Below are 22,906 nucleotides of genomic sequence, written 5' to 3' on the forward strand. Positions count from 1 at the left end.
TAAAGACATCAGCAACAAAAAGGGGGTTAAGAAGAATCTCCATCCCTTATGGATTGCTGTGGCAAAGGATGAGGAAAAGGTTGAGGTACTTAATGCCTTCTTTACCTCAGTCTTTAACAGTAAGATCGATTGCTCTCCAGGTTCCAGGCTCTGGAACTGGAGCTACAGAGAATGGAATGAAATCCCTGTGATCCAAGGGGAAGTGGTTGGTGACCTGCTACATAACTTACACACTCTCAAGTCTATGGGACTGCATGGGATTCACCTAAGGGTAGTGAGGGAGCTATTGGAAGTGCTCACCAAGCCACTTCAAAAATTATCAGCAGCCCTGGCTAAGCAGAGAGGTCTCAGGTGAGTGGAAGCAAATGTAAGGCTAGGAAAACCAGGGCCCAGCCAGCATAAGTTTATGAAAGGGAGGTCATGCTTGAGCATCTTGATCTTCTTCATAGATATTGTCTACCTGGACAAATAAAAAGCCATTGACACCATTCCCACAACATTCTCTTGGAGAAAATGCAGCCCATGACTTGGATGGTGCACTCATCACTGGGTAAAAATCTCTCTGAATAGCCATCCTAGAGAGTTGTGGTGAATGGAATTGTATCCAACTGGCAGCTGGTCCTGCGTGGTGTTCCCCAGGGCTCAGTACTGGGACCAGTCCTGTTTAGTATCTTTATCAGTGGCTTGTGTGAGGAGATTGAGTACACCCTCACAAAGTTTACAGATCACACCAAGTTGGGTAGGAGTGTTGATCTGCTGGAGTGTAGGAAGGCTTTGCAGAGGGAGGGATGTGCACAGGCTGGATGCATAGTCTGAGGCCCATTGTGTGAGATTCAACAACAGCAACTTTCAGGTCCTGCCTTTGGGTCACAACAACCCCCTGCAGTGCTACAGGCTGGGGCAGAATGGCTGGAAAGGTGCCCAGAGGAAAAGGAGCTGGGGGTGCTGGTTGACAACAGCTGAACATGAGCCAGCAGTGAGATCAGCTGGCTAAGGCAGCCATGGCATCCTGGCCTGTATCAGCAATAGTGTGGCCAGCAGGACCAAGTCACTGTACTCAGCTCTGGTGGGGCCACACCTTGAGTCCTGCATCCAGTTCTGGGCTCACCACTAGAAGAAAGACATTGAGGGCCTATAGAATGTCCAGAGAAGGGCAATGGAGCTGGTGAAGGTGCTGGATCAGAAGTCTGATGAGGAGCAGCTGAGGTAGCTGGGGTTTTTTAGCCTGGGGAAACAGAGGTTCTGACAGAATCTTGTTATTCTCTGTTATGGCCTGAAAGGAGCTGGTAGTGAGGGGAAGCTGGTCTCATCTCCCAGTGAACAAGTGACAGGGCATAAGCAAACAGGTTTATATTGGATATTAGGAATACTTCACCTGAAGAGATGTCAAGCATTTGGAGATGCTGCCCAGGAAAGTGGTGGAATCAGCATCCCTGGTAAAAGATGTGTATATCTTAGATGTGTGGCATTTAGGGACATGCTCTAGTGATGTACTTAGCAGTTCTGGATTAATGGTTGAATTTGATGGTATTCAGGCTCTTTTTCAAGCTAAATTATTCTATGTTTTTAAGGTATTGGTTATTAAGTGATCAGGCATACGCAATTTTAAAAGTGCTTTTGATCCTAAAAAGGTTTGTGTATGTGCTAAGACACTAAGATGCATGAGGTAAAAGAAGTGCTCTCACCTTTTCCATGGCTAAGACAGCTACACAAGTTGAAGTCACTGGGAAAGCATGAATAATGTTTGTATTGACCTTTCTGAAAAACTTTTTTTCATTATATGCTTGTTTTACATAAATGCACATATGTACATAACAGTGATACTGTGTGCCTTCCTGAAAGTATTTGGATTATTACATGTGGTGAGGGTGGCATGCCTGTGGTAGTCCACTGGGAAATCCCAGCTCAATATGAGATAATAAAGCTGTGATGAGCTCCACAGGGTCCAAATTACAGTGTAACTACCTCAGATGATAGGTGTCTTCCATGACTGCTCTCAAAGAGCTGGGGAATGCTGCCTCAATAAAGTCTCTGTACTCAAGCAGGGTGGGTGCTGCTGCTGTCAGTACAACATCCATCACTGCAGGAAACCAGGGCTGGGATTTCATCCATAATGTACTTTTAGTTTCCTGAGATGAGTTACTTTGGAAAGCATTAATGTTCTGATCATGAGATGTCTGTATGCAGCTGTAGGTTCTACAACATATTTTAAGATGCTCCTTAAAATCCTGCATTGAATTTGGATAAACCAGTTCTGAGTCCATGATTATACTATGAAGCGTGAAGCAGACCAATTGCTTGAGATCAGCAGCAGAAGAAAATGGATTAATGATGGCTTTCAAAATGTGTAGAAACTGTTTCTAGAGTTTTTATTTTTTGTTAGCTGTTGTTTTTCTTCAGTTTTTTAAAGTGAGACAGAGTAAAGAAATGAAGAAAACATGTTTTGAAAGAAGAGAAGCAAATCATGATGCAGTTTAGTTGGCCAGGGTAGGTGCTGCTGCCACAGGTGGCCAGGCTGCAGGGTACCTGTGCTGAAGTGAAGGACACTTTGAGGGACTTCGTGGGCAACCACCTGGGAGCCCCCACGTGCTGCTGTGATCCTGAGCCCCTGTGCATGCAGCTGGTGTTGGCCTGCCAGTCATGAGCTGTGGAAAACTGTGACTGTGCAAGTACAAGGTGAGCTGTGTGTGCAAAGACTTCAATGGCCAGTGTGAATGATCACCAGTTATTAATAATAACAGAAGTTTTCTTTACAGAAACCAGACTTATTAATAAAGCTTCCCTAAGCAATATTTTTTTGTGATCTGTCTCCCTCAATTCAGTTGTCTCATCAGGAATAATTAACTTATTTTTCCTACTCTGTCAACACTATAGCCATATGTGGCCCATAATCTCCCTGGACAACTTGTGCCAGTGCTTAGTCACTCTCATGGCTGAAAAAAAAAAGGTGTTTCCTGGTGTTCAGGTGGATCCTTTTGTGTTTCAGTTTGTAGCCATTGATCAAGTTCTTCCTGGAATAACATGAATCAGAAAGCAAAATCTAAAGTGACAAGTATCAACCTGTATAATTATCATATGATTTTAAGAGAGGGGGAAAAATAATCAGTGAATTTTTGCACTAGAGGCTGACAGGACTAAATAAGTTTATTTTTGTCCAGAACTGATTTTAATAAGCCATTTTAGACATCTAAGACCATCAAATTTTCCAGTTGTAAACCAGCAATTTTTCCATGTCAAAATCATTCCCATTTTATTCTCAGATCTACACCCATATATGTAGATTATTTTCCTGAAAGATTCTGGTGGTGAGATTCATCTCCAATTGCCTACACTACAGGTTGTGTAGATATGTAGCTGTCTAAGCTCAAACTGTAGTCATTAGAGATCTTGTCAATGGAAAGAGCAGTTCTAGCTATTCCTCTGTACAAGGTTAATTTCTACTTTCCAATGCAATTAATTGACTCAATTTCAACTACTTCTTCATTGGAGATAATGGAAACTCAGACACATATCTCACAACAAAACACCTCTACTGAAGAAAAGTAAGTTTGGATCTTACTCTTAATGATATCACAGAAAGGAATGCAGTTAAATGATACCCTGGTTAGCAACGTAAATGTAATCTATCTGTCTCAATATGGCATAATTTTTTTATCAAAAAATTAATACTATCAAATGGAATCAGAGCAATAAATAGGTTTTTGAATGTCATATTAATAATTCTTCATAACTAACTGTTCGGCTGGATTTTTTTAAATTAGCTCCAAAAATAAAAATTAATTCCAAGCGCCAGCACAAGTGAGCAGTGGGTTTGTAAGATGGTGACTGATGACTGCATTGTTATGAATTCTTGAGTGCAACCTTTATGCTCTTTTTTTTTCTTTTTTTTTTCTTGTCATGGAAATTCTCACAAAAAAGGTTTACATTTCCATTAAAATTGTAATTGTGCTGCTTAAAGGATTGGTGTCCAATGAATGCAAATAACCTATTAATGAAAAAAAGAGAGACTCTGAAAACATTTATTGCAGTAGGTTAGGATCATAGTGACAGATAACAAATAGAAGAGACCCAAGCTGAAGCAACAGAACTGTACAAGAGTTGCTTCCACTGAAAAAGCTTTTCTTCAGTGACTAATTTACATAATTTCTGGAACTGAAGGAAACTTTCCCCCTCTAGAGGCTAATGCAAATAATTGTTCACCTACTTTAGCCTCTGGCTTTAGGTTTGTTTGCTACCAAATTAACCTTCAAATTTTTGTGCAGCCAAACTCAAAATCCCAATCCAATCCTGGGTTTCATGCCAATAGTTGTCACTGACCTGATTGTCAAAACTACAGCTGTAACTTCTAGTTAATGCAAATCATCTTTCGTCTTCAGCCACTGTAGCTCTATGTCACTCCTCATGCTCTTCTTTGCAACCAGCCCTTTGTATTCCAAATACTATGAGCAGCTGGACTTCATTCAACTCATCTCGTTTAAAGAAGACTTGAGCTTTGTAGAATTCTTGGTACAGGTGTTGTGCACATATGCAAGGGTTCCTGAGTTCTACTTGAGCTTTGTAGAATTCTTGGTACAGGTGTTGTGCACATATGCAAGGGTTCCTGAGTTCTGCTTCCCAGTTAGGGGCTTGTAATAAAATAAGATAGAATCTAACTGGAAATTTAGCAAAGCAGAGACACTTATTTCTTGCTGACAATCACTGTTAAAACACTTTGGAAGCATGGCAAAATCTTGAATTTTCAAGAGAGCACAATTTAGCATTCATTAGCTTCTTCTAACCTTTCTAAGCAGGTACCAGCTCCCCAGAGATAGTTTTGTATTACATCATCTTGCTGCCAATGCCATTGAGAATCTTTAATGTTAAATGACTTAAATGTGCTGTGCGCCTTAAATGTGTTTTTCTGTGCACTGTAAAAATCATTCCTTCCACTCATTGTGTGTTGGCATTCTGCCAGTGTATGTGAGTGCTTTGATATTTTACTGTAAGCACAGCATGAGGAGTACCATGAGAGGGGAAGTCAAAAGCTGAGCACTGCATTGTGCAGTGAACAGTGTTTGTACAAGAGGAAGAATGGGCCTTGGAGGCAAGATACAGAGAGGACTACATCTTTGCTAATCAACTCTAGGAAGAAATAATTGGTTTATTGGCATGAAAATTTTGTACCATCTCCAACATCTGGTTTACACTGAGTTAATAAGATGTGGTGTACTAGAGATACTGCTTGCTAAAAAATGCACACTCATTCCCCTTTTAAAAAAATCATGGTTTGCATTATAACTCAAAGTCACCTTTATTGTCAAATCACCAGTTTTATTACCTAAATCAATGACATTTAGTATGAATTAGGTCTGGATTTCAGAGTCTAATTCCTTGATAATTCTCTGCTAATGTTAGCGTGTTAGCTATGTTGCCTTAAAAAGGGGATGAAAGTGTGTGTTACTTTTGTGTATTCCACTTTCATCTCAGATTCCTGCTGCTTAGGAAGCCTTGTGTATGAAAATAAAAGTGAATAGCAAAAAATCTGGGCAATTCACTAAATAAATGGAATGGAGGAAAATTGGATTCCACCCGTTCAGGCTTACTTAATTGAAAATCAGTCAAGGAAACTGAAAAATGCTCTTAACGATAAGGGGAAATGATGATTTTTCTGCTGTCCTTGAAGTCCATGGAAAAGTAGAAGAAATCTTATGGCAGAGATTAAATATTCCAGTTGTTTCAGCAAAGGTTTCATTCCATTATAACTGCAGTAATTTCATGTATTGAACTCTAGCACAGAAATCTTGCACATGGTATTTATCTTTATATGGGAAACTTTACCTTGCCTGCCTATGCAGTGTCAGCTGATATAATTTTTTGTGAAATGTAATGATGGAATTGGGGCATGTGGATCATGATTTGTAGGTTCAATATACCATAAAATCTTCTGGTTTCACCTAGCAAAGTAGGTCTGATTTTCTTTAACAGTTGACACAGGACACATGCTTGGGTGACAAACTACCTTGTTTTCAGTAGGTGTAGGCTGACTTGTAAGAAAAGAAACACATCCACAATTTATATCATCAGCTTAATGCAAAGTATTACACAGTAGTGTTGTTTTATGCTGGGACAAGAACCTAATTAATTTTCATTACCGCATCTGCATTTCTTTCAGCTATAGCATTTTTAGTAGTGATTTCTGCTGTAAGTTACAATATGTGCATGAACTTTTCAGGTAGAAATTAGTTGCAGTTTTTTTGTTTTGATTTGAGATTTTTGTTTTATTTTTAAGGGTTTGTTGGCTGGTTTGTTGGTTGGTTGGTTTTTTGTTTGTTTTTATTTTTTAAAATCCTAGTATCTGAGTAGATATTTTTTTGCTGCTATTAGAAGAGAATTTTTTCCTCTTCTGCTTTTCTTTTTTTTCTTGGATCATCAGGTCTTGCATCAGGATATTTTTATTAATGATACAGAACAGATGTTTTCAAACACTTTATTGTTGTTCCAGGATGTGCCACATGATGTGCACAGTGACAGCATTTTGGGCATAAGTAAATTACTTTTTTCTTTGTACATAACACTTCCTTCTTAATTCTCCCTTTTTAAGGATTTAGCTACAGTTCAGTTTACAATCTAATATCAAGCATTAGATATTTTTTGGGTGATTCTGATTTGCAAGGTAGCTGCATGATGTCTCTGTGCTCTCAGGAAGCAGTCACTGCTTAGCTAGATGCTCCACCTATGCATAATCTGGTTTTAGTGTGGTTTTTATGGACTCCCAGGGGGCAACAACATTCTTCTGTCTCTCAGACTCTGAAAGAAAAAATCCTAAGGTTGCATTTTTTTTTCACTGTAGTTTATGATAAAGCTTGAGACACCACATACTGGAATTGTTAGTTAATTCACTATGTTCAGCAATTTGGATTTCAGAAAGCAATTCTCTCTAGTGTATTTATCACATTTTTGGTTGGTTTTCTCCTGTGTTCACTTACAAAATTAAGCATGAACACAGTCCAAATGCCTCAGTTAAACTGTTAAAAGTTATTAGAGCCAAGAACAATTTTCCTTCTGTCTAAAGAGTTCCTTCAGCAGTTCCAGGAGTTAATTGGTAAATATTTTCCCAATGACTTTTAGAATTAGTTACTGCATTACAAAAAGTTCAGAATTTCTGTAACCTAAACCATTAACTTAGAATCTTGTATCTGTTGACTGTTGCAATAAGAAAACCACTTTTTTTTTTCAAGATGAAGTAGTTTATAAACAGTACTAAAATATTTTTTTTCCAGGCACTGCTAGTAAATGCAATCAATTCCTAAAAATGACAAGAAAGCTCATTTATAAACATATAGTAGGGTGGATTGGTCAGCCACAATCTGTCTGTTGTGTTTTTCCAAGAGAGTGTAGCTGCTGCACCCCTCTGTGATCCCACTTGTCATACGAAGGGAGGGAGAGTCTGAAGCTCTCACACTTCCTTGGTGAGCTAAGTGGGACCTGGGGGACTGCTCCCAGCAGCAGGACTTGTTCTCCAAGTGGGTTCCCATCACTGACATGATGTGCCAGAGCACTGTCTAAAAGGGTTCCTTTGGCCATGTGTGTCTGAGAACCAGCCTTTCACTTTGGCAGCGCAATAGCAATCCCAGCTGGTGTGGGCTGGACTTTGTCAGCTTCCACTACTCCTCCGGCTATAGTGTAACTCCTCAAAGTTACCAAATAATTCTTTCTTAAGAAATTGGAATTTCCAAAGGTGCAAAGCACTTCAGAGATGGAATTCTGAGTTCTGGTCTCAGTGCACATTTAGAAGGGCCCATTCTGATGCTTCCAGCATCACCGATGTGCCTCTCTGCTGTCTTTTCAGATGGGAGTCACCAGTGAAGCCCTCATTTATGCTTTATAGCATCAGCAGGAATAATTCCAGCTCTCTTCTCTTTTTAAAAACAGATAGATTGGGAAAAAAAAAAAAAAAAAAGGAAAAAAAGTGTGGACAGTAGAATAGAAAAAAGTTAGGTCTCTTATTTGTTGTGATCAAGAAATAAAATATTTTAAAAAGTCTACACTCTAAAAAGCATTCTGCACTTTCCTAATTTATTCTTATGTAGAAAGGTAGAACAAAAGTTTATACTCAATATATGTTTTTGAAATCAGAGGTTCATTTACAAAGCATTTTAAAATTTCTATATAATTGTGGTATGTCTGTCTTAAACAGTAAAATAAATTAACTTCTCGTAGTGTTCAAAGCTTTCATCTTTAGATAATATTTTATATCTTTACAAAACTATGGAGAAGAAAACCATCATAATGCAATGTTAAGTTTTCTGGTTTTGCTTTTCTATATATATGATTAAAATTTTATATTGATATAATATGATATTTGGTGCCAGGTTTGCTTTTGAATTTTTGTGCTTTTTAATATTAAATTAGTGTTAAAGATTATTTTTTCACTGTTTTAATTTCAGATTTGGATTCTCTAACAGGGCATGCATTTCCAGGTAAAGTGGACAGTTAGATTAGATTGTTGTTTGTTTTACATTCAGTTTATTCAGTTTTCTTGGAGGGTGGGGGGAAAGGGGTGTTGTAAAATTTATTTGGTGTGCATCTGACAGCATTTTGTTACGTGTCAAAGTTGTAATATTAATTTGGGGTTTTGTAGATTTCAGATAAATGAAAAAAAGATAACTATTACATGCACTAGTGTAAAGAATAGAATTGAAAATTTGCATTAAATGTTAACTATCATATCATTAATGTGAACAATCCATGGGGAGAGAAGAATTATTCCAAAACAAGTCCTAATGAAAAGATTTTAAGTTATTCAAACTTGCATATGATTCTGTAAGGCAGGCAAAAAAAAAACCAAACAAACCACTAGTCAGTATTTAAGGAAAGCAAAGATTAAAGAAATACAAGACTCAGTTTCCACTTTTATTACTAGAAGTGTGTAGGAAAGAGGTTATGCATAGTAAGAACATTTTCAGTAGAGAATCAAAAAAGAATGATAACAAATTACATTAATCCTCTGGATTCTACTGTACATGCACATTTTTTTGTACTCTGTGACATTTAAATTTTAAAATAGTATATTCAATTAAAAAATTTAGAACTTTACAACTAGGCAATTCAAACATTTTGAGTTGTGAATTTTTTAGCAGAAACACAGGAGCAGAGAATTTGATGCTAAGTAATTGTGTGAACTTCTGTGTTACTTGTGCAGAGATTTTGGCACAGAAGGCATATAAATGAGCACTTTCTGAAATAAAGGGAATCTGCTGCAAATATGTGGACTCTTTCTGTACTCAAAATTCTCTTGATAATCCTTTAGTTGAACAGGCTGTGAAGACTAAGGCATAATATTTGTATGACAAAGTGATTTAGTCAAAATTTTTGATGATACTTATCATTAGAATTATTTACTATTTATTATGTCATTTGCTTCTAAAGTGTCTAATGCATAGTATAATATTCTTCCTTCAGTTTTCCCTTAAAGATAATTCTTGAAAAAATATGGGACAGTAGATTCATCTGAGGGTTTCCAAGCATTCCTGCAATTTAGGCTTTAGGTATGCTATAAGGTACAGATCAAAAAAGACCAACATAACAAAGAAGTTTAGAGGTTCATTATAATTAAATTTTTGTGCAGTGTGGAGAAGATCTGAGTACAGATTCTGTCAGAGTTATTTGTAGTTAAATACAGCAACACAACAAGTGAGGTCTGTTTGAGAAGTCAGAAGACTGTAAATGCAGATTTTGGTATTTTCATCCCAGATGAGAAAACTCTTATTCTGAGTATTTTGGTTTGGTTTGAGTAAGGATGCCCATGGAATAATATACTGCTTAATTAGGGCCATCTTGTAAATTTGATCCTTATCTAAGTGCTGTCAAATATATCCATGTGTCACAAAAATAGACTTTGAGACAAGCAGGATCAGTGTATCTTTTTTTTTTTTCTCTGCTTTTTAAAGGTTGAGTCTGCTTTTGTTTTTGCATGAATATTTTATGTTACTAGGTGGTGCTGTCATGGTGTGTCCCGTTCTTACTTTGTAATATGACAACATAATCATAATGGGCAATACTGACAACAGAGTCTTATATTGACACATATGTTTCAGAATTATGGCAAAGATAAATCATCCTTATTCTGCATGGAAAATGTCCTGAATTGCACAACAAGTGATTTACATGCCAGCATTACATTCCAGGTGTAGCTGTGCACAAATGAAATGGCCCTTTATTTGGCACAGATAGGAATATCTTGGAATCTGACAAATTGTCAAAGGGATGTAGAAGAATAGTATAGGCAGGCAATAAGCATAAAAGCCTGGTGTGGACTTCACTTAAATAGATACTTATTTGGAGACTCACAATATGGACATGCTACTGTGCATCTCACAGAAATCACTAGAAAATCCATCTCATTTTATGCTTTATTTGACAGAGTTAAGACATACTCTTTTCAAATAGAAGGATAAAAGTAGCAGAATGTTCTTTCTTGCCTTCAGCTTTACTTACATTTAATAATCAAGTCATTATAGTATTCTGCTAAAATAGTGCAGAATGTATAGTTACAGGCATAGCTAAATTAAAATCCAAAAGGGATGCTTATGTATATATGCTGGAAAACACAGAACAGTGAATGTTGACCTGTGTGTCAACATGATTATTCTAGTTAGGCTGAAGTATGTTAAATTTCAGCAGATAGAAGAGATCAAGGTATTACTTAAGCATCTCTAATAACAATTAGTTAATTAGCTGTGATAAGTATGTTAACAGGTGATTTGTGTCTCACACTGAGCAAACATGAAACAAACCCATTTGAGATTTCTATTTATCTCACCTTGGAAAAAAGTACACCCTTTGAGCTTATCCAGCAGGATTCATTAACAAGACCTCTAAGGGTATGGTGATCCAACAGTTTTACACTTAACCCTGGGCCAGTGCTCTGCAGGAGCAGAGTATGACATGACTCCTTTTAAGTCATTAGCAGCGTCAGTGAAATGCTGGCTGGGTGCTACTGCCAGACCCTTGGCAGGGAGGGCAGACCAAACATGCCTCTGCACTGATGTAATGACACAGGTTCTAGGGCAGGAGGGGTTTGCATCTAGATGACTTTAAATTCATATAAGTTCCCATTTGGATACAACTGCTTTATGAATTTCAGGCTAAGAGGAAGTACTTTCCTTAACACCACTGCCCCCATCGTGTTTTCTGTAGATTTCTGCAATCTCTGCTACTTCAGAGACAGATCAGAATATAAACCACACCAAAGTATCTGTCTGGTTTTTATGTGAACGGAAAAAAATTCTTAATAACCCTTGCAGTTGATCAGCTGAAACCCTAAAGTACAAGATTTGATTATAGTCATTGTCTTAATGCAGAGCTGCAAGTGTTATGGGCATGTTGAGAACTTCCAGAAGCTGGATTAAAGCATCTCTTTTACAATGATATCTAATCTCATCCTAAAGCTCCAAGCAATGGCGAGTCCACCAGCTCCCCTGGTAAGCCATTCCAATATTTAATTACCCTTAGTGCTAGGAAATTGAAATGTTGTGGAAAGGTTGAATTTGTCTAATTTCAGCTGCCAGTCTTCCTTTTGCTACGCCTTTTTCAGCAACACTGAAATTGCCCCTTCTTCAGGTATGTTTTCTGAACAAGTGTCTATGACAAACTGCAGTGACCTGCTGTAAGGTCTCTGTGCAGAGAAGCTGTGCTACCTGGCCTGATGAACTTATTGCCTTGATCTGCAAACCTGGCCTCTTTCATAGACTATGACAATTTTATCCCCCCTATGACTACTGAAAATTTTTATACAGTAGTCAAGATACCTTTCAACTTTTCTTCTGGTAAATTTGATTCATTGTACTCTTTAAGGCTCACACTGTAAGACTGGTTTTCTGATAGCTGTCCTAGGAAACCCTGGTTTTCAAAAACTATGAGGATATATTAATGTAGAATTTTGTAAATGCTGTATATAGAAGTAAATGACTTTTTTATTTGTACATAACACTTCCTTCTTAATTCTCCCTTTTTAAGTATTTAGCTACAGTTCAGGTTACAATGATTGTCTGTGTCAAGCAAACGAAGTGGTAATCCTTAAAGGTAACTGAAATTTGAGTTGAGGAATGAGCATTTTTTTCCTAGCTTGATGTGGCTAACATGAGATTTGAGGTGGAAGGGAATGCTCTTATGGCAGCATATGAAGTCTAGCAGTTTCAATCTGGTAAAATCTGGGTAGACACTGAGTTTTGAGTGATTAGTCCAAAGAAGAATTAGCCAGGATGTCACTAATGAGTGGGATGAAAAAAAGGTTAGCCACTTAAAGCCCCATTTAAATGCATTCTTCAGATTGCACCCCTATAACCAATATCTTGTGTTATCTCACTTAGAAGGTTAAGAATGTACCTTTAACACAGCAGATCTCCATGGTGAAGAGAGTTAATAGCAGTTGTCTGCTTTGATTTCCATGGGCTGTAAAGCATGCCTATGAATCCTGTTCTGGATCACATAAAAATTAGTTCGGTGCCACCTGAGCTAGGAATCTACAGAAGGTAATTTCAAATGCACCCTCTGCATCTCTGTTGATTTTTCTTTTAATTCAGCTTTAGCGTTCAGTTTTCTCTTTTCCTTGCTACCACCCCAAAGTACCCAACTGGTCAGTAAGATCCACGGACTTTGTTTTGCATTGTGTTCATGATGAATGCTGTTTTGTTGCAATTCATCGGAATAGGCTTGAGATTTTCTGAAATACCTCAGGGACAAAGATATTATTTTTTTTCAAAGACTTCTTCACTGTTAGCAATGTAATGGTGGATTTCAAATTCAATATCTGCTTTTAATTTCTGAAAGTCCCTTAGTAGTCTAGGGAATAGACTGCTGTCTTCAGCACTGTCAGTAAAACTAAGATAGCCCTAAGTGGAATGAGCATTCTCAGGTCTTTGAATAATAGCTCAAGCAATGATAGGAACTTGGCATGTGCAGTCCTGTGGGAAGTATTTAGAGAAAGAGTGTCTCAAATGCTAATCAAATATGAACTCAAAATATCCTTTCTCATTCCTGGGTGTATCCAATCAAGGTAGTGATCAGTGACCTGCTTATTTTCCAGAAGAAATAACATTTTGTCCATACAATGAGCATAATTTCATGAATTAGTTAATGGCCTGTTGAACTACGCACTTTCACAGATCTTCTGTCAAAAATTTAAATGGACATTCAATTCAGTACACCAGTACTGGGTATTGTGGTTGAAATAAAAGTTTATCTGTGAGTGTCTTCACAGCCATATTAATTGCAGTTACTGCAGCATTTGTGTCAGAAGCATAGAAAGTCTCATCTTTATCCTTTTTCTCTGCCTTTGCCTAAAGTATGTGTAAGGCTGGGTAGAAAATGAAGACTGGATGGCTTAGGGCAAATAACACTGAATGGAATTCAGTTCAAGAGTATTCACAACGAAGTTCAGTGTTATTTAAGTAGGGCTGACAGATTTTAAAGAACAAATTTGGAGAAAATACTATATTGCAGCTGACTTTGGCTAACTACCATCTTGATTTTATCTGGGGAAATGCTTAGCAAGTGAATTGAACCTGCTAAGTGTGGCAGGGTTTTTTCAATCTTTCTCCTGAATTTCAGCAACAAAAAAGGTAACATATGTCAGCTTATGCTGAAGACAAGCCTGAGTAAAAAAAGAAAGGTAAAAAAAAAGGTAAAAAAAAAGTAAACCAAAATATACAATTAAAGTCATCAGAGTTTAAGAGGATGGAGTATGATGAACTAGTAAACAAAACAAAACTAAAAAGGTCACTCACAGCTGAGCTCCTTTTGAGCTTCTGTAAAATTGAATGGACAGAATCACAAACTAAAAATAAGTTATCCTGCATTTATTGTATTCATCTAGAATAGATTTTATCCAAATTCATAACTTTTATAGTTCTGTTAATTTCTTCCAGTCCTGCATTTGCCCTTTGACTTTTTTGTCTCAAATTAAAAACATGAGGAGGAAGTTTGTGTCTGCCCTATCTTGCCTTCAGAGTCTTAGTTGGGATGTAACTGTGCATAGTCCTGCTGTTCAAAATATCAGTCTTCCAGATGAAGCTGCAGGTAAAAAATGACAATTATGTACCAACATGAAAACTCTGCTCTGGGAATTTGTACTTGGTGGGGGTGGGTAGAATATTAAAAATTATTTCAAATTGATTGAATTTTTTTTCTTTAATTTGTTTCTGAGCTCCTTCAGGCTCCTGGTCCAAAATAGCTCATATGTTTTCAGTCTGGGTTGCTCTGGAGCCTGCCTCTTCTGGGTCATTGAGCAATGAGGATTGCATGTCACTGAGCACACCTTTCCTGGTGTGGGGGTACAGATGTGCTCTGGGAAGCTGGGCTGGGGCATGCACAGCGTGCTGGTGTGTGCTTGCTCCAGAGTGCAACGCAGTCATGGAGTTACAAAGATGGGAAAAAAAATGAAAGTACCTCATCATGCAGGAACTTGGCAGTGTGATTCATTCCTGTATTCAAATGTTTATTTTTATATCCTCAATTTCATCTGTTTAAGTGAAATTGTTAGGTGAAAACCTATTTAGGTTCTGCCTAAATATACGCAAAAAGCAAAAATGAAAGGAATATATTATACACTTTTCTTGAAAATATGGCAATTTCAGAAGTGAAGGAACGATATACTCCTGAACTTAGGTGTCTCACAGAGACATATGGTATTGATGCATTGTCATATGAATTTGTTTTACTCTTTAGAATTACTTGGTCTCATTTCTTTGGCTCTCAGCTATGATTCATACTTGTTTAACAAGAACTGTATAAAGAGCTGTTGATATAGAGGTACTGCAGGTACTACTAGTAATTTCTTAGCCATTTATATAACATAAGTTATACAAAGTCTTAATGAGTTATGCACAATTCTTGATCTTGTTTAATGTGAAGCTAATGATTAATTTTTAGTTAATTTAGTTAATAAAGTGCTTTTAATTATTTCTTTTTTGATATTTTATTAATTATCAGTTTTAAGTGCTCTGGGGTATTTTATGTTAAGGGTACAGGATGAATCACAGTGATTATATTTCTCATTCATTACCACCAAACAGAATTTAAAGGAACTAAAATAAATTTAAAAAAAATATTTGGACTATACCAGGTCCTGCAGAGCTGCATGGTGTATCTTTGATTTGCAAATGCATGAAATAATTTCTTGAATCTTCTTTACTTAATCATGTCTTATTAGAAATACCTGAATTGTAATTATTTTAAATCAGCAAGAGCTACAGTATTTATGATATTGGGTTTGTCAAGTGATCCCAATGTTCAGTTAAGGCAGCAATTTTTCCAAACTGTCATTCAGCTATTCTGAACTCTGCTCTTAGACTGTGATGCTGCAGGTGATTGTTGCAGGGCATCATAATGTTAAGAGAAACATGTCAAAGGAAGACTCTGAAAGGTTAAAGTCTCCTAAAAGAAGTATATTCAGATATTTTAAACTATTAGTCCACAAGAACACATATGAAGAAAGATATCAAATTGAAATTTGAGCCAAAGGCAAATCCTTAAGGAGGATAATTTAATTTTTAAATTGAAAAGAGGACACCCATGTTGGTAGTCAAAGCTTTTCTTCTTGCAAGCTTTGCCTCCTCGTCTAAAACCTGCTGTCTTTAATTTCCTCATTTTGATGGCATGGAATAAATGTACATTGTTTTCACAGCTAGATATAGAAAATGCTTTTAATTCATCAGCTAGTAGCTCCTTAAGTATACAAATATTAAATATACTGTATTGATGGGGTTTTTATTTACTGCTACTATGTACTGTCCAAAATTACTCCTTGGCTACATGTTTAGGCCAGCTTGTAGCAGCTGTAGGTTGTACTTAGAATATTTTACAAAATAAGTAGTGGGTATTATAATAAATATATAAATTTTACAGGACACAATATAAATCATGATTTTTTTTATCCTTGTGGCAAATTAAAGTGGTTCAGAAGCACTTTTTAATGAATTTTAGTTGTTTGCTGTATGCAAAAAAAAAAAAAAAATTAAAAATGGTTTCTATTTTTGTACTAATTTTTATAGATATTAATTTATCAGATATAATTTTCCCTAAAATAATATCATATCAGAATGCTTTTTAAATTTATAGTTTTGAAATATATATTTATTTCAGACCTTTAAGTTTTTCCTTTTCTTGAAATGAGCAGTTGCAGCTGTGAATTACAAAAACTATCCAAGGAGAGTAGATGTTCAGATTATTTTCTATAAGCCAACAGATCATGCTCAGAAGTTTTATGTATTGCATAGATCACAAGTCAGGTATTTCTTTGCTGTTATAAGATTTTGACAATAAAAAATCATACTTCTATTTAAACACATTCTTATGAAAATAATAAATGACACTCAAAGCTAAAATGCCATAAGCAATCTTTACTACTTCAAAGTAAACTTGTTGATAGAATTTAGATTTTATTTTTGACATTGCTTTAGAACTGTTTCCTTATTCAGATTTCAGCCAAGGAAGTGATCATAATGATCAGAGACAATAGGAGCTGATGTTTTCCTTGGTTGCCTCTACCTCTGAATAAATATGGCTGTGTTTCCTATTTTTCCTATTATCATAAATTTTGGAGGTAGCTGTGTAAGACTTATCCATCAAGATCAGTGACTTGTGTATGTGTGTTTGATTTTAATGCAAGACTAGGCACTGTTAATTAATATGGAGATGACTTTTACAGTTCTGGTGGTTAACAATCAATCTTTCAGAAAGAGAAGTTGCTATTGTTAGATTGGCAGGGATACTCAACCTGCCTCACAGGTCAAGAACTGGTTATTGATGTGATTATGAGTCTGTCAGAGGGGATTACAGAATTTGTTCTGTAGGGTAATAAAGTCTGATGCACTATTTCAGAGCATAATCTAATGCTCATTTATTGCATATGTTCAACTGCAGGATAAAAATAATCTTTTAATAATTACATTGGTAGGTGTAATGCTTTTCTCTTTTTCTATCAGCTGAACATTTAAGCCTTCATCAAAGTGCTAGATCATACATGATTCATTTGTATGAATGAAATGATAGTCAGGTTGTACATATTTGTTTGGATGGATGTAGAAATAGAGGATTATTTCACTGTGCCAGGATCTTTGGCTGTCAGAAACTGTGCATTGTAGATGGAAAAAATAAGCTAACTGCCATGTTTACATTTTATATATTCTTTAGGTGAAATCCATAAGTAGAATGCATTGCATTTTACTCTTGATCCCTGAACTGCTCCTGACAAATAATCATGTAACCTACCCACAGGAAAAGTGATTGTGCTCCAGCATCACAGCTTCTTTTCCAGCTACCTGTGCCAGTTTCTGTCTTTAGTGTACTTGCCAAAATGAGAAAATAATTTAGGAGTCAGATAAATTATCTGCATCCTAATATCATGTGTCATCAATTCTCAGCGGTGAAGTAAGAAACTTTTTTTTTTACCTTTTTACCTCCTGCATATTTTTGTAGTAAGGAAAATCTATGAGGAGGTCAGTGCCTTAAGGTCCATGTCAGGGGCTCAGCTCAGGAGAACTTCACAGGCAGAGCCATCACTTCATTACAGAGTCTATCAAATGCAGTGTCCAGTATAGCTTGCTTTCGAAAGCATCCATTTTCCATGGACAGGTGGTGATTCACTTGCTGACATCAATCAGATTTTGCCTTCAAAAGGAATTCTTCCACCCTCACTGAGAAAATAGTATAAGGCATTACTCTTTGCAAGGCAAGGATAACAGACTGCAATCCTATACTTCCAGTAGGTAGAAATTGATTGTGCTCCCTGTCATCTTTCCATGAGACCACAGGCTACTCAAGTGTGAAATTTCAGTGTAGCTTTAGTGAAAATATTAGTTCTGTTGTCTTTTTAAGTTCTTATTTCAAAATTTTTTCACAGGCTTTTTTAAAATTTAAAAGTATGGAGCCAGATGTTTTTAAAAAGCACTTTAAGGTGATTCAGATTAATAACAAAATTAATGGAAACATTGGGGAAGCAAAAGACTTACAACTATGGGAGTGTGTCAGCAGTGTGTTAAATTAGTAACTGTGTGTAGGCTCAATATGAGATTTAACAGGTGCCCCAGATATGGTGTGCTGACTCTCTGCACTGAAGTGAATTTTATTTTGGTAACTGAGAGGAGGAAGGAGAGAAAGAAGGAATTGGCCAGCTCCTTCTGCACATTCCAGAAAGAACCAGACTAATATGAAAGACAGGCCAGCTTCAGATGCCCTTCACTGGATCTCCTGCACAGCAAGGAGAACTAGATTTGTATGTGGTGAGCTGAAAATGGTAGAGAATCCCATAAAATACAGGTGAGAAGAAAAAGAAGCATCGTTCTGCATCTGTAATAAAATCTATGCCTTTCTCAGCATTTCCAGCATTTTATCTGTTTACTGTATTAGAGTCTTAGGAGACACACTTGTGTATTTCATAAACTGCAGTGACAATGAAGTCTCTAGAATGGAAAGCAGCTATCTTAGCTAAATTATGTTGCCTGTTGCTATGGAAATGGTAGCTCACGAGTTTTTATGCAAGTGCTTGAGGTACAATACTTATGACATCTTATCAAAAAACAAGGGTTATACTTCATCTACCATCAGGTTTTTGCTTTACTTTAATGACAATACTGGACAGTAATCCCCAAGAGCAAAGGCTGAAATAGCAACCCATTCCATGGAAATATTGTTCATCATAATTAACTATGCAATTTTTGAATTGCAATATAACCAGGAAATTATCAGCCTTTGAATCTGATTTATATAGCCATTGCCGATGTTTTGAATACATATAGTTACAGGAAAATGCAAATAATTTTGAGCAAATATTGTTTATTCTGCATGTTGCAATTAAGACTCTACCTGTCTTCCTTCAGTATCACCTTTATATAATTTCTTGTTTTAAGTCAAGATGTAGCAAAATACCCTCAATATTAAGACAGGATCCAGAAATAACACCCAAGCCCTCATTAGTTGTATACAAAATTTCCTTTCCTGTCACATCTTATAAAACATTCCCACTAAATATAGCCAAAAATTTGTTTTCTTCCTGCAGAGAATTACTTGCATTCTCATAACACTTTCCACATCATGTAAGCTGCACCCACTGTACCTGTTTATTTCTTCCTTCATAGAAAAGTGTTATATTTGTCTTGAAATCATAGATCGGAATTCGAAACTCATATTTTCCCCATTATTTTAGCGAATTATGTAATTGCTAAATAAACAGAGAAATATCTATCTGCAAGAGATCAGAAACAAGCCAAGCAAAAGAAATTGTCCCTGGAACACTACATTTATGTTAAGCATGTGATCCTAGTAAGGAACTGAATAGTATAAGATGAAAGCAATTCTTTAGGAATATGGAGATGCTGTAGTGTCTTCATCTCAAAAAATCAGAGAGCAAGTACATTCCTTAGGCAAACAAGGCAGCAACTAATACAAGACTTGCACAGTGTGCCTTCAAGCATTTGGTGGGTCATTGCTGGGATTTTTGTCACAGTAACAGGAGGAAATATAAGTAGTCATAAAAAAATGTTTTTTCCTCTCATTTTTCTTTGATCAAACCTTCCTTTCCTCTATGTCTATAATTATCCAGCCTCATCTCTTGTAGGACCAGTTCGTCTCTTTTTTCACATCTAGTCTGGGTCCCAGCTGCACCAGTCCAGTGTGCCATATTGATCAGTGCTGTTATTGCCTCTGCCACAGTAAGCTGATGTGGGCTGTGAGCTGAGTTCCCTCACTGGCCTGTGGCCATCCACGTAGTTAAGTGCCAGATCACTCCCTGTGTGTGTGCCTGGGTGTGTTTCAAAGACTCAGGCTGGCATTGCATCTTTCCCAAAAAACGATTTGGGTGCAGGCATCTTATTAGTAGAAGTGGAAGAGGGGATGAAGGATTGCAGTGATACAAACAAGAGCTGTGTGGTGACGGCTGGCCTCAAAGCCTGTGTGATAGCCCAGACCTATTTAATTTATACAGCTCATGGTTTTACCCCAGCCAGCACAGCCACTCACTCACTCCCCTCCAAGGAGGGAGAATTGAAAGGGTAAAAGTGAGAAAACTCATGTGTGGAGATAAAGACAGGCTAATAGGTAAAGTAAAAGCTGCACACACAGGCAAGGCAAAGAATTCATTCACTACTTCATTCAGCTGGACCCAGGAAAGGTCTCCAGCATGTGCAACACTGACTTGTGAAGACAACAGGCATCACTCTGAATGCCCCTGCCTTCCTTCTTCTTCCTCCAGCCTTATGTCATGACACTGTATGATGTGAGATAGCCCTTGGGTCATTTGGAATCAACTGTCCCAGCTGTGTCTCTTCCAGGCTCCTTGTGCACCCACACCTTCCTCACTGGTGGCATGGGGGCAGGTAAGGAGCAGAAAAGGCCTTGGCTCTGTCTGAGCACTGCTCAGCAATAAGAAAGACACCCCTGGATCATCATCTCTGTTTACAGCACAAATCCAAAACACAACCCCATACCAGTTACTGTGAAAAAACTTAACTCTACCTCTGCCAAAAACATCACAACATGTAAATAGGACCTATACAGATATAATCCTGAGCAACAGTCTGCACTGGTACAGAGACACTATCTTGTTCTGCCTATTGCACTTGTTTCTACTTTAACCATCAGATAGCCAAGTTTTCCCTGCTAGGGCCTGCACAGAACTGGGGGGCAGTTCCTCCCCTGGGATGCATTATTGTAATGACTTTGGAGGTAATTGAACCATGACTCTTCACACTGACTGAGAAAAGGATGCACTTCTCTGCCATTTCCCTCCCCTCTCTAGCGTGAGGATGACCAAATTCACCCACCCTCTAATATCTGTGGAGCTTTCTAGCTATATTGAAGTCCGAGCTCAGAATATTCTAACTTATTTTTAAAATAAAAGCTTACAGCCCTTCCTTCCTGGTGTCACAAACCATTTTCCTTGCATGATCTGATTCCTTTCAATTAAACAGGTTTTGTCACCAGGAACTTGTCTTTAACTGCATTTACTTTCCAGTCATTTCTGTAATCTTTCTGCTCTGATTTTTCTGTTACCTGTTGGCATAATTTAAGATGAGGTTGCTGTTCCAATTAAGAAAGTGACATGGCTCTCAAGTAAGAATTTGCTTGATGTACTGAATTCTGTCAAGGTGGATTATAGCTGTTTGTTGATTATTACGCATTTTAATGACATTAGTGAATTTCATGGTCTGAATAGATGCTACACTTTTCACTCCTCATATATGCTAAAAAGTTACACAATGTGTTATTTTGCTATTTAAGATCATAGCTTTCTGTTTTCTTGACCTCTTTCTCTCTATTTTAGTGCTTAGTCTTTAAAATATTGACTACAGTTTTCATGACCTTTTGCAAACCTCTCCAACACATTTGTTATGCAATACGAGACATGTCTGCAATGAAAATTACAGGTATAATGATATGAATGTTTCAATCTTTTTATGTTTTTGAAGGCAACTTTCTTATTTATTTAGACAAAAGAATATTTTGTGAACAAGATCTTTCTCATGTGAATACCAAAATCTTAGTCAATTTGCACAATATAGCAAAGTATTTTTTCTTGAAATAGACGTGTTTAGTGTGTGTTTTAGATATTTTCCATACTTAGCTGAAGTCAAACCTATTTTTCCATCAGTGCTAGATATGCAAAGAATGCTAGATAAGTTTCAGCCATGTTAAAACAAGACAAAAATATAACTGTATTAAAGCCTTTTCATAGTAGACTTTATATTCTTAATATTTCTAAAAAGTATACAAAATCCAAATTTTATAAATCTATAGACATTCTGGACCAGATTTAGTACAACTTGCTCCTGGATTGATTATGAAACTCATACTGTTCTCAAACCCTGATACTATGTTCCATAACCCTAGGAACTGCACTGCTGATTTGCCTGAGTTTTTATAACCAGACTTTGGCATGGAAATAAGTATAAGCATAGCTGGGGCCATGACTTGACAGGGACTCCTTTAGAGCAAGTAGGTCACTTCTGGGAGATGATTTCCATAAATGAGGCAGCAGAGAAGTACAGCCTGCAGCAGGACAATGGCTGCTGGAAATTCTCGGTTCTGAGTTTGCAGATCTGGATGTGAGCCTCTCCACAGCCTGCACCCACATGGGTGTGAGAAAGAGGAGGGCAGTGGCCTTCACCTTTTGTGCCCTGCTTTCCACGCTTCCAATAGCTCAGCAATATGGGCAGCTCTGCCCACACTGAGCACCTTCTGCTCTGGGTGAACTCTGGGCCAGGTCTCAGAGGGGTGCAGTGGCATGTTTCCAATGGTGAATCAATGCTGGGTTCACAGACTTGTTAGGCATTGTGGTATAAGGGCTCCCCATGTATTAATGTCCCTACATGTATGAGTCATCTCCTGGAGGGGCAGTAGTAGAGAATATATGAGTCATCTCCTGGAGGGCCGAGGTAGTAGAGAATATTGGTAGTAACTACCTTCTAGAATTGGGTTCTTATTTGTTTTGCTTTGCAGTTTCACTGCTTTTTTCCCTGAAAGATAATTTTAAATTATCCTAGACAATTATACATCTTCTTGAGTTGGGGCAAAATGAACAGAGTTAAAACTGACAAGGTTTGGTTGCAGGAAATGCCAGGGACTGGGGAAGGCAGGGGCTATGGCTATTTCTTTGCAGTATGTCACAGACGAGTGCGGGAGGTTGTGCCATCAACTACCAAATTTGGGCCTTACAGAATGACTTGTTTGGAAGAGGAGACAGCAGGGAAAACCTCTGCTTCCAAGTAGTGACGAGTGTATCTGTCTCTCATGTTAGTCTAACTGTTCAGTCAACTATTAGTCAACTGTTTTTTCTGTATTGGAGACGCAGAACAAGAACTTTTGAAATTAAAAATATTTATTCTTTGTGTTTTATTCAAGAGGAAAAAATCAGCTGGGATTTAATAAGACT

General features: G+C 37.2%; 1 protein-coding gene across 30 annotated transcripts in view; it reads left to right on the forward strand.

Annotated features, from left to right (window-relative positions):
- DLGAP2 (DLG associated protein 2) overlaps nt 1–22,906 on the forward strand; it is a 450,420-nt gene that overhangs the window by 284,443 nt on the left and 143,071 nt on the right. For 10 of the 30 annotated variants that reach the window (XM_031504438.3, XM_085574578.1, XM_077782392.2 and 7 more), the window contains one exon: nt 8,427–8,459. The exons of 12 other annotated variants lie outside the window; for them this stretch is intronic. In XM_031504438.3, coding sequence (XP_031360298.2) covers nt 8,427–8,459 — 33 coding nt within the window. Of the gene's footprint in view, nt 1–8,426; nt 8,460–11,342; nt 11,463–22,906 lie in introns of all 30 variants that reach the window. 8 more of the 30 variants (XM_085574579.1, XM_031504441.3, XM_077782388.2 and 5 more) reach the window with 2 other exon arrangements.

This window comes from Lonchura striata, chromosome 3 (assembly GCF_050655825.1).
Source record: "Lonchura striata isolate lonStrDom1 chromosome 3, ASM5065582v1, whole genome shotgun sequence".
In the NCBI taxonomy this organism is placed as follows: Eukaryota; Metazoa; Chordata; class Aves; order Passeriformes; family Estrildidae; genus Lonchura; species Lonchura striata.